We start from the raw sequence: 13,055 nt of genomic DNA on the forward strand, positions 1-13,055 counted from the left end.
CCCTGATTCACACTTACAAGTGAAAAAGAAAGATAGGAAGAAAGATGAATTTGAACAGAAAACAGTTGCTACTCAGATTAAGAACAGTGTATATTTATCTACCTGCATTATATTCTATTCTGTGTAAGTATAGTTTTAATCATTTAACACTTATAGAAATACAAACTTAATTTACGTAGCTGTAGACGATTTCAAGAATGTAAACATAAGTGAGAAATGAAACTGGGATATTATAAAAAATCTGCTGAACATGTGAGAAATCACATTACCAAATATAATATTTCGAACTAAATCTTTTTTTATCTATTTTATAACGAAAACTATGATATTTTTTTTCATTCTAAATTTTTGGTTACTCTTTCAATTGTGTTCAGTCCTTTTTATATTCATCCAATGTTGTGTTTTGGACAGGACTACTATTTATTATCTATTCCGACATTTTGAAAGTCACATTACAATGATATCAAATTACTATGAGGCACGTAAGATGATAAATTTAAAAAAAAATAAAATTAGTTTATAACAATTAAAAACCTTAAATTCACACTTCGTTCTCATTTGTAGTGGTTCTGTGCTTTGCAGACACGTTCAAATAACGATGGGAAGAGACTTCTTCTCCTAGTTTAGTCCGTTACAAAAAAAGTAATTACTAGATTTTTTATTCTAAATAAATAATAACCCCCAGTCTAAATTAAAAATATACATGTTTAACGTCTATCCCTCATTTCCATCCTTTTACCTCTCTCTGTCTCTCTCTGTCTCTCTCTCTCTCTCTCTCTCTCTCTCTCTTCACAAGCATATAATAATGACGTTTTTTCAAATCACCACAATATTAATTTTACACTACTAACATCAGCATGCTGTTGGAATAAGACTGGGGCCCAGCCCCCACCTTACAGCATTGCACTGGAGAGTCAGCTGAGAGAAGAACTGTTCACGGGGTACTCGGTGCTACAGAGACCGTCCCAAATCGTAGATGTCTTCATGGACTTCTCTCTTCTGACCGTCAACGACCTGGTGGGTATTAGAAAATTTTATTAATTTTATTTTATTCTACAAGAAAAAATACGTCCCTTTAGCTATATTTGCGGTACTTACACGGAACCCCTCCAAAAATACGTATTAGGTTTATTTATTCTGATCAGTACATGTATGTATATATGTATATGCGTCAAGGACTTTCATTATATTTTACGATCAAAAGGCATATTCATGGATAGGTTATGATTTTACACTTGACAGAACATCAAAGATCAGACTTTCTCGGTATCGGCGTTGCTGTCTCTGGTATGGATTAAAGTTTATAATATATTATTTTCCAGATATAACAATATCTCTATTTTAGACTCATCTTTCTCTAATTATAATGTCTGTAATTGTAAACATCCAGATTTAATTTGTTTAAATGAAGAAGTGTCAATTTTTTTTATATTGCAAACCTCATTTCACCTTACAAGATCAAATCTCTTAAATTCCTAGTCATGGATAGACAGTAGAATGGCTTGGCATGCTGGCGCGGGTCTTTCCCAGGACTACAGCAGTATCCCATTCATGTTTAGCACTGAACAGTTCGTCTGGAAACCGTCCATTTATGTAGAAAACTCGTAAGTAAAGAGACAATCTGTGCAAAATTTACTAGGTATACATGTATATAGATTAATGCAAAATTTACTAGGTACAGTATACATGTATATAGATTAATATATAAAACTCCCGCATCATTTTAACAGATACATTTTACGATATTCGAAATAGTGTAGGTCAGTGGGTCAATTTCTTATTCTTAATGGTTGAATTGCATTGATAACGCTTAATCACAGAGAATCAGATTATGTGAATTAATGAATTGCCACCGAATTAAAATTTATTTAATGAGACTGGGTGGTTATGCTTTACGCTGTATATTTACGCTATTCATCCAAGTTTATACTAGTTTTATTAAAGTGTGTACATTTGAAGCTATTGAATGGATTTTCAAAAAAGAGGTAAAGTCTTGTCTTTTAAAGAACGCTGCCTATGTCACAAAGAGACAAACGTAAAAAACGAATGTTTATCACGTGTGCTTTGACAGAGGCGTAGCATTCTTAAAATAAAAAAAATGTGTTACTTATATAATTTTTTAAAACTACAGTGCTGGGTAAAGCTTGTATCAATTGCTTTTAGAAATCTTTCCAATATTAACATTTGCGTTGTAGTGTTGAAGACTTGTCTGTCATAACTGATTTGTACACACCTATGAGGATGGGTAAATTTGGAAAGATACGATGGAGTACATCCGCAATTTATAAAGTGAACTGTGAATCCGACATAAGGTTCTATCCTCTTGACTCCCAATCCTGTGAAATTATCATCACTACTGCAAGCTACACTGCTAACGAGATTCGTCTGAAGCTCGATACTAATCCAGTATCGTTGATGTACTATACTGAAAATGGAGAGTGGGAATTGCTTTCAGTAGAAAGCGAAAAACCGATTGATAAAATAATGGGAGAGGAACCTTATACAAAAGTTATTTTTCGCGTGAACATGCGCAGACGACCGTTGTTTCACGTGTTGAACACAATGTTTCCTGTTGCATTGATGGCCTTCTTGATACCCATGGCCTTTAAACTCCACGTGGATTCTGGCGAAAAGATGGGGTATTCTCTGACTGTTCTTCTGGCATATGCTGTGTATCTATCCATGATTTCAGAAAACATACCAAGTACATCTGTCTCAATTTGCTTCATATGTAAGTATAGGATATTTCACTTATTTAATAGAGATAGTAAAGCAAGTTCACTCCATGTACTAGAAAATTTCATTTGCATAGGATATAGTTTAATTCCCCTTTTTCTATCTTTGAACAGAACTTGTGTTTGAGAATTTGAGAATGCTTGTTCGTAAGGCCAGATAAAATCAAGGTTCTTCGGTTCGCAATTCCATGCATTTTTATTTACATCAAAGTGTTAAATAATCATGCACGAGTATAGCTTATGAAATTACCAAAATGCTAACATTTATTCTATATTTCCAGCAATCTACCTGGCATCGACTTTGGCCGTGGCAACCATTGCTGTACTCTTCGTCATTATCGTCATCAACGTATACCACACCTCGGAAGACAGAGAGATCCCGTCTGCTTTAGAGTCGTTCGCTTTTCGTTTAGAGTCATGCTTTTGTAAACAGGGAAGAAAAACTGAACAAAAACAATCGAGAATAGCACCATCACCGGAAGAGTCCATCGAGAAGCAACCGGGTGTTGTTGATGACGTCACTAAACAGGATGAAAAAGAGGAAGAAATGACGTGGAAACGACTTGCTTGTCTTCTCGATCGTTTCTTCTTTATTACGTTTATGGCTACAATTGGAATCTCAACAGCGGCGTTTATTGTGATCATCTCTCTGAAAATCATTAGTTATTAAAAGTGTGATATAAAAGTAACTCAGGGTTTTTTTTTAATTAATGTAAAATGTAAAGGATGTAATGAATTTCACTGCAAAGAAAGTACTTTTTTTTCATTGTATCAATTTCAAAAATCGAAACTTTACCTTACAAGTTTTATTCCTTTGCCACTATCTTTGGAGGAAAACTCAAAGATTTCTCGCATTAGCCTTAAGTTTGTAGTTTAGAGGTTTGTAACTTTGTCGGCACTAATTTGACAATAAATCCGTTTCCGTTGTGCATTTTGATTGCCCAAGGATGGACCAACACACATATCTTGAAAATAGAGATTGAATCCAAATAGATGTTCAAATCTTTGGCAGCATAAAGAAGGGAACGTTGGGTTTTTTCCTCCTTGACATAGCAAAGGGAGACAACTTTTCAAAAGTTTAGATTGGTCTATACCTTTTATGAAAAAGAAAATTATTTGACGTACATGTAAATGATATGAGAAAAAAACTAATGACGATTGTTGTTTTAACTGAATTTTTTGAAATGTCATTTTTACATAATTTAATTATGCTGTGAATTCAATGCCTCATTATCGTTTTATGGTCGACCAAAATTTGATTATTCTTTGATGTATTACACATGTATTGCATAGAAATTTCCATGATTTGCAAGGAATTTACTCGATAACTCGTAAAATATTGAATTTAAAGTTTTTCAAATAGATTATCAGATATTACGAGTGTTTCTTTTATATATATATATATATATATATATATATATATATATATATATATATATATATATATATATATATATATATATATATATATATATATATAATTTGAAATAAAATTAAGATGCAGAAAACATTTTAAACAGCAAAATAATTCTTTATTTAAGACTAGAAATTGTGAAGAAGTTTTATTGAATCAAAATTAGGCAGAGATTGAAAACTGATAAAGAAAATTTGGTCTGAAATATTTTTTTCGAAATATTGTATAAAACTTACATACCATGCTACTCCTCTCAAAATAAATTTCAGTTTTCAAAGAAGTATCTATTAGATTTAAATAATAGTGAAGAAAATTTAAATCATGGTCTAGAATGTGCAAAGGATTTACTTAACTTTAAAAAAATCTACAGGCAACTCTATGTATCTTAAAGTGTGAATAGCATTGCAATAGGAGGTCTATACTAACTGTATTTAATAAATAAATTATGTTTCACAGCAGTGTATTATTTTGTAATTATCCTTTAGAAAATATGTTAAAAATGGAAAAAAGGTTCAGTAAAAATTGTAATTAATCGCCGTTAATCCAGTTCTACAAAAATAAATTACATTCAGTACCCAACGAATCCCTGAAATAATGCATCCATTATTCTTTATTCAAAATTCGAATCTGTGGTAGTTTTCGTGTAAAGCATCCAAGACAATGAATTATATCTTTGGACGGATACTGAACTGTGTCATTTCATTGGCCCACGTGAACTGTTAATAAAAAAACCCCAGGATCCGTCGATTGTATGATCCGTGCAAGTTTGCTTAGATAGGAAGCAGGAATCAATGGTAAAGAATTAGACATGTTTAAAACCCAGATTATTTAACTAGACAACGCTAGAAAATACAGCATCTTAATTATGCAATCCTCAGTGCAACATCTATGCACATCAGATTGTGTGGGGCGAGGGTAAGCTAGGAAATAAAGAAGGTGTATTAAAAACCTTCAACCTAAATCGCCGACTCCAAGGTAAGTGTGTACATTTTTATTGATAATGTAGTAAGATCTCAACCTTGGTTGAAGGACACTAAGTTTCTTGTACTAGGTCTTTGTGTTTACAAAAACTCAACTCTAATTGAATTATGAATTAGTTATCAATTAATTTCTCTATGCTAAAATGAATGGACATTATTCTTTTTTTAAATGTTCTCAAATGACTATGTATTTTCATTATATGCAGATCATTGATTTTGATAAATGGTTTTGTGATCGAAACCCACAGTCTGCTTTTTTACATATGGCGTACAATAGGGACTGGAAAATTCAACAACTGTTAATTATAAAAGAGATTTAACAAACAATTGAAATTATTAGATTGTCAAATATTTTGTGTGCTTGTACAGAAAATGTATAGAAACCCAGGGATAAAAAAAATCGAGCTGTTTTTTTTTACTGCACTGAAAAGGAGTCTGATCCACCAAACCTGCAATAAACTTCATTGGTTACTGCAACAATGTTAAAAACATTAAATGTGTGCTCGGAAAAGGATTTTCAAAAGTTTCAACGAGGATATTTAAAAGGAGAAAATATGGGAACTAGGAGAAAACAACACAGTTATTTTTGTTTGCCGATGTTCTGTTTAATTTTCTGTAAGTAGTTATGAATTACAAATATTTTAATTCAATTTGGTGTTTTGTAAAGCGATATTTTATCCATAAGAAATTTTCTATATCAAACGCACTGACAACTTAAAATTGTCTTAAGGAGTAAATGAGTAAAATATAAATGATTATTCAAATAAAAAGATCAAAAGTTCGTCAATTTCTATATCCTCGTATATAATTTTGCCTCAACTTCATTTGAATTTATTTTCATGTAAATTATTAAGAAATCATCAGATTTTCTTAAGATTTTTATCGTTATAATAATTATGTAAAATCTTAAGTTGAAAAATATTATTTAGTCAATAAACTCGATATGGAAATCAATAGTGTCATGAAACTCCAAATCAATTGCACCTAATTTGTATAGAAAATCCTCTTTGATCGGCTTTTTAAGGGAGATTTCAATAGAAAAAATGATAATTAGTTCATGATTACCCAAGCCGCAAATCTGACAGACGGAAGTGACCCTTTTAATCTTAAAAATGACAAATTTAAAAAAATTAGACATACGTATGATCAACGCATCAACTAACTTCACGAAAATTAGTATTCAACAAATATTGACGAAACCACAGTAAAATTTGTTACAAAATTTATAATAAATTACATTGTACAATGTAATTTATTATAAACCACAGTAAAATTTGTTACAAGATAATGAGATGGTGACTTAGATTTCGTCAGTGGTTATGAAACCACAATCTTTCAAATAAAGGAGTTCATTAAATAAAATCAATGCGAACAAAATGCCACAAAGCTTAAGTCTCCCCCTCTCTCTCTCTCGGCACATGTAAACTAACTAATATACTAGTTACTTGAGCTTGCTGTTGGAGACCAGCAGTTGCGCCCAAAGCCTACAGCATTGCCCTGGAGAGTCAGCTGAGAGAAGAACTGTTCTCGGGGTACTCAGTGCTACAGAGACCGTCCCAAGTCGTTGTTGTGAAAGTGGGCTTCACTCTCTTGACCGTCAACGACTTGGTGGGTATCTTTATATTGTTGATCAACCATCTTTGCTAGCCACGCTGAGAAGCGTAGTATATCGGAAACCCTTGGCTAGCGAAGATGTTGATCAACGAAATTAAATATTTTGAAGTGCAATATAATTGCACATTCATCTATTTTATTTTATCTGAACACAACAAAATAATGCGTTTAAAGACAGTTTTGAAGGTTTCAAAAATGTTTATCATCCAAAGAAAGACAAAATGAAATAATAATATAATGAGATGGTGACTTAGATTTCGTCAGTGGTTATGAAACCACAATCTTTCAAATAAAGGAGTTCATTAAATAAAATCAATGCGAATAAAATGCCACAAAGCTTAAGTCTCTCCCTCTCTTTCTCTCTCTCGGCACATGTAAACTAACTAATATACTACTTACTTGAGCTTGCTGTTGGCGACCAGCAGTTGCGCCCAAAGCCTACAGCATTGCCCTGGAGAGTCAGCTGAGAGAAGAACTGTTCTCGGGGTACTCAGTGCTACAGAGACCGTCCCAAGTCGTTGTTGTGAAAGTGGGCTTCACTCTCTTGACCGTCAACGACTTGGTGGGTATCTTTATATACGGGTTTACAATAATTTTATATTGTTTAATATTGCATTTAACTAACGATAATTTTTCATTTATAGAACATCAAGGATCAGACCTTTTCAGTATCTGCTTTACTAACATTGGTATGTAAGGAAGTATTTAAATGTAAGCAAATCGTAACATTTGAAAGCAAAGCAAATGGATTGCCTCTTCGAGAATCTTATGCCCTGTCGTCACCAACATTTTCAAATCACTCAACTCAGTCCTCAGCTCAAATCCTAAAAAGAAAAGTGCATGAATTTTTGGTCAAAACGCAGACATGAGGTCAAGTATTGACATGAGGAAAGTTGCTGACGGCGGGGCGTGATTTAAAAACATAAATACCGGAGCAGCTGTCAGTATTCCCATTTATTGATGATTGCATCGAACAGTAACCAACACAAACTTCTACTTTCGTAGACATGGATAGACAGTAGAATGGCTTGGAATGCAGGAGCAGGTCTTTCCCAGGACTACAGTAGCATTCGTTTCATGTTCAGCAATGAGCAACATGTCTGGAAACCCTCCATTTATGTAGAAAACTCGTAAGTTGTGATATTTGGGAGTTGATTTTAATCAACTCTCCTATGCAGTTAGCAAACTGGAAGTGAAACAGTTTTTGGACCTCAGCACAACCATTACCGCCGACAAAATCTAGTACTAGAAAATAATCGATATATTCGATGCATTGTTTTTCAAGAAAATATATCTACATGTATAAATACCCTGTAAATAGTCAGATTTTATTCATGTGATGACAAGAACTGTTACAATGTAGATATTTTTTATTGTCATATTTGTTCTTATATCAGCGTTCGATAAGACTGATTCGCTCTCATTGATTATACCAAAGCGCTACTTCTTCAGCGGTAGCGTTTGGAATTAATGGCAAAATTTTCAATCTAAATACTAGTGCCAGTACTGGCGTAGACTAAACTTTATTATCATTTGTTTGATAAGAAATGCTTGGATGTGATTTTCAAGTTACTGATGCATAATGCATTGTAGACTTTAATAGCGTTAATATTCTATTTTTCGATATTACACAACACGCCATTCAAAGGTGGGTTGTCCATCTATAGCTCGGAATTTTTGTCAGATTGAAAAGCCCGAAAATTCATATTAGTAAAATTGTGCGTCATCATTCAAAGAAATAGAGAATAATACATACCCTTTTGCATATCACAGCCTGTATCAGCCCAAGACTCCAATATCAGCCCGAGGGCCGAAGGCCCAAGGGATGATATTGGTCGAGGGCTGATTCAGGCTGTGAAATGGAAAAAGGGTATTTATTATCATATTTATTACATACTTAGTAATAAATTATGTAAAAAGGCATCAACTTGAACAGATTGACTTTAAATATTATTTAAAAGTAGTTTGTACATGTATTTAATAAAAATGTGAGATCTTATTGTTTTACCAAACATGTAGCTACAGAACGGGAATTTGCTCGTGTTTTAAAATTAAATGCTTCAAAACTGAAGATTTTAACTGCATTTAAAAATGTCGACTGCACGAAAAATTTGATTTTTCATCTGTAAACATGCACAAATGCCGAAACGGAAAAAAGGCAGAGTTCCGCAAGGGGTGTGCTACAGATCCGTATCAGCCCTAGGGCTGATAACCTGTATCAGCACCGGAGGTCGATATGAGTTGTGTGATGTCATCTGTATCACATGCCAAAAAACCTGTATTTATTACTACATGTAAGTATGTATTAAAGTTTAGAAACGACTACTTTTCTGTTGCAGAGTTGAAGACTTATCTGTCATCACTGATTTGTACACACCTATGAGAATGCGTATGAATGGAAAGATACGTTGGAGCACGCCCGCGATTTATAAAGTGAACTGTGAATCCGACATACGGTTCTACCCTCTAGATTACCAATCCTGTGAAATACGAATCACAACCGCTGGCTACACGGCAATCGAAATTCAACTGCAGTTGGAAAAGAACCCAGTATCGTTGATGTACTATACTGAAAATGGAGAGTGGGAATTGCTTTCAGTGGAAAGTGAGAAACCACAAAATAAAATGGAGGATGGCGAACTCTTTACCAAAGTGATATTTCGAGTGAACATGCGCAGACGACCTTTGTTTCACGTGTTGAACACAATGTTTCCTGTTGCATTAATGGCCTTCTTGATACCCATGGCCTTTAAACTCCACGTGGACTCTGGCGAAAAGATGGGGTATTCTCTGACGGTTCTTCTGGCATATGCTGTGTATCTGTCGATGATTCTAGAAAACATACCAAGTACATCTGTCTCAATTTGCTTCATATGTGAGTATAGATAATTTCAGGTTTTTAAAAATATGCCAGCCTAGTAAACCAAATTATAAATACATGTGTTCTTAAAAGATCCAACGTATGTTTCTTTTTTTTCTATTTCTTTAAATGAAGTCCATTATGATCTAAAAAAAATTGTAATGATTTCGGGGTTTCCTATTTCCTGTTCACACTCAATTCACACAAGTGGTTGGGTTTCTTCAGTAATAAGTAGCTCTTTGGAAATGTTACCACACGAGCTCTCCCTTTTTATTCATTTTTTCCAGCAATCTACCTGGCATCTACTTTGGCCGTGGCAACCATTGCTGTACTCTTCGTCATTATCGTTATCAACGTATACCACACCTCGGAAGACAGAGGGATCCCATCTGCCTTACAGTCGTTTGCATGTTGTCTACAAACATGCTTCTGCAAAAGACGAACGAAACCTGGGCAAAAACGAACGAAAATAGAGCCAATGTGCATGCAAGACAACAAGCCCATCGAGAAAACACCGGATGTAGGTGATGATGTCACTATTTGTGAAGAAGAATTGACGTGGAAGGAGCTGGCACGTCTTCTCGATAAGTTCTTCTTCATTGTGTTCATGGCTACAATTACAGTGTCAACAGCAGCTTTTATTGTAATCATATCTTTGAAAATTAACCAGTATTAATGGATTTAACTCCATGACTAATCAGGATGTTGATAACATGAACAGATAAAGTTTTTAAAAAATCCACTTAGTTTATTTTGTTGTAGCTGCAGGTCGTCCATTCGAATTTTTTTTTTGACCGCGAGGTACATATACAGACCATCAGCTAATTTTACTGTTGATAAAAACGTTGTTTATTTATGGCACTTGCTGTACTTCATGAAAAATAAATTTAAAAAAGGAAAAAAGAAGCGTTAAAAAATAACTTTACATGTATAATGCAGTATCGATTGTTACGTAATAATGTAAACCAGTTGTCTTATTGAAATTTAAATCAAAGTGTCAAATTAATTTCTTAAGTTATTATGAAAGGAAATAAATTACACACGTTCATAAACATGTCTATTATCTGACAATTCAATAATCTTGACCTCATTTTAACGAAATAAAATGCTGTTGGTCAATGAAACGAATTTGTTTCGTCGAGACTGTAGATTTGCTTTTCTCATAGATTCTCATTGGGTTTGTATTTCATACGTCAACACTAATATTAATGAGCAATAATGAGACAAACTCAACAGGTAACTACAGGAAGAGAAATAGGAATAATTCAAGCAACTGCGTACAATGACATTCATCATTTATTCATTCCTGTATATTTACATCTACCAAGTACCATTTCCTCTATTTCTTACGAAAACTTATACTTACTTCATAGCTCTATGGAAACAGTCGGACTGAAATCTACACGCCCCATTTAAATGTCGATTTGTCGAGACCTCCAACGACCTAAGAAAAATCACGGACTGCACGAAAAAATCATGATTCCCATAGGAGACAATTTGGCTGTGTCTTTTAGATAACGTACTGTTGTACGTTAACAGTAATTGAGTTCATTTCACTTACATTTTACAATAAATTTATTAATTTGTTAAAAGAAAGATGTAAATATAAACAATAAAATGCTTTCTTTTGTAATTCATTCGGGTTATGAAGGTAGCGATCATTGCAGCAAAAAATCCATAACCCGCGGGGTTTTTTTTGTTGTTGTTGTTGTTTTTTTTTTTTTTTGCAATCACGCGACCTTAAATTCATATCCCGCATGAATCACCAAAGAAAACGTATTTTATTGTTTAATTATTCAGATTACGACATTACAGGGACATGCATAGTACAACTACGACCGACATAATCCAGCATCAATTTTTTAAGCAGACAGAAATGATGAAATCACAACTATTACTAGTATTCCATTTAGTTAAAGTCTGATTTCTTCATACAGGCAATGATTTCGGAGTAAATATTAGAGGTTTTGGTTTACCAAAAACAGTTACTTATATATCTCAACTGCTTTGTCAAAGTTTCAATAAGCTGTGTCCATGTGAAAAGTGCATGTCCCTGTAATTTTGTTGAGAATGTATTGCTAAAACACCCTTTTGTACTTGCGACAAAGTAAATTTTTCATACCCCCATATCTTGCACATTGACCAAACGTGTTGAGACACAATTTTAAATTTTGACCAATTAAAATGAAATTTGTCGCTTAATTGTCTACCTCCTTATTTACTTCAGGAAATCAGCATCCTTGGCTTTGTGTTCAATCAGCAACATAAATCGAAAATGACTATAACATCTTACTTTTTTATTGGATAGGTTTGCTTTTTATTAAATTCAAATCAACTCTAGTTTCAAATGTTACCGTGAATAATCTCTATAATAACATTCCTAAACATTAATCAGACTCCGATGAGTCTCGTTGTGCATGCAAAATCTGGCACGTCTACGAGCAGCTCAAAATCTCGAGGATTTTCTCCAGTTTTGCAAATTCATACATAAAAGATCCGCCAATACTTAGTACTTACGTACGTACGACCATTAAAAGACTGATCATTTGTGAAGCGAATGACAAACTGGTTTCATTTTTTTTAAACCCCCTTGCTAGTTTTAATGTTTTAATCTCACACATTTCTATAATCACGTCTTCGTGTTTTGAAGATTGTAATTTCTTCTAATCTTCTAATCTCCCCTTTACTTTGATTTATTAAACAGTGTTGTTTTATACTCAAACGGAACGACCTTATAATTATATATATGCTACAAGGATAATTATGGAAGTCAACAAGAAAATATACAAAATTGTGTTCGTAGTTTGCAGTGAGTATCTATTGTCATGTCACAATTAACCAATTCAATATTCGATTTTTTACAAAAATAATTGACAAAATCATTGTGATTCTAAAAACGGTTAGCGGTCGAGGTTGCCCCTTCCCTTCCAATCTTTGATTTGAGATAAATAAGTACATGCTTCAAATTATTCCATTTTTTAAATTTGACAGAATATCAGTTTCTGCACCAACTTAAGTCAATCTTTATCCTTCTTCACTTGATACAGGTACATGTATAATTGAAAAAAGAGAATTTTACGTAATGTGGCCAGTAGACATTAGATTTTCAAACATTGATTCATCTGAATACCATATGTCATATTCTACACTCCCTTCGCTTAGCCATCTTATAATACATGTAGAATGAAATTCGATCAAAATGATCTTACCAATGTACCATGCGAACATAGAGATTTTTTTTTTCGTTTTTCATTTTCTACTTCAAACCGGAGACACATTATGAAAAAATCCCACTTACTTAGTATTTTAATGTAATCAGTATCACTTATACGCATTCATTTCAGGTTAAATTCTATTTGAGTCTTAATTATTTTAATCAAAGTTTATTTCATTTATAGAGTCCAAACAATCATAACACGATGTCCCCCCCCCCACCCCGATAAGTATTTGAT

The 13,055-nt window shown here is 33.4% G+C and overlaps 2 protein-coding genes across 2 annotated transcripts in view; both read left to right on the plus strand.

Annotated features, from left to right (window-relative positions):
• On the plus strand, nt 1-1,496 carry LOC128160915 (uncharacterized). The gene is made up of 4 exons (XM_052824208.1): nt 1-123; nt 857-1,017; nt 1,243-1,299; nt 1,458-1,496. Exons 1-4 carry the CDS (start codon nt 45-47, stop codon nt 1,494-1,496), a joined length of 336 nt encoding a protein of 111 aa, XP_052680168.1. The 5' UTR covers nt 1-44.
• The window catches only part of LOC128160635 (uncharacterized), a 27,885-nt gene continuing 16,309 nt past the window's right edge, over nt 1,480-13,055 (plus strand). The window contains exons 1-7 of the mRNA XM_052823990.1: nt 1,480-1,604; nt 2,196-2,704; nt 3,017-3,316; nt 6,580-6,737; nt 7,749-7,873; nt 9,083-9,591; nt 9,891-10,246. Of these exons, the coding sequence (XP_052679950.1) occupies nt 1,498-1,604; nt 2,196-2,704; nt 3,017-3,316; nt 6,580-6,737; nt 7,749-7,873; nt 9,083-9,591; nt 9,891-10,246 (2,064 nt within the window). The 5' untranslated portion in view covers nt 1,480-1,497. The remainder of the gene's footprint in view (nt 1,605-2,195; nt 2,705-3,016; nt 3,317-6,579; nt 6,738-7,748; nt 7,874-9,082; nt 9,592-9,890; nt 10,247-13,055) is intronic.

The sequence above is a fragment of the Crassostrea angulata genome, chromosome 8 (genome assembly GCF_025612915.1).
Source record: "Crassostrea angulata isolate pt1a10 chromosome 8, ASM2561291v2, whole genome shotgun sequence".
Lineage (NCBI taxonomy): Eukaryota > Metazoa > Mollusca > Bivalvia > Ostreida > Ostreidae > Magallana > Magallana angulata.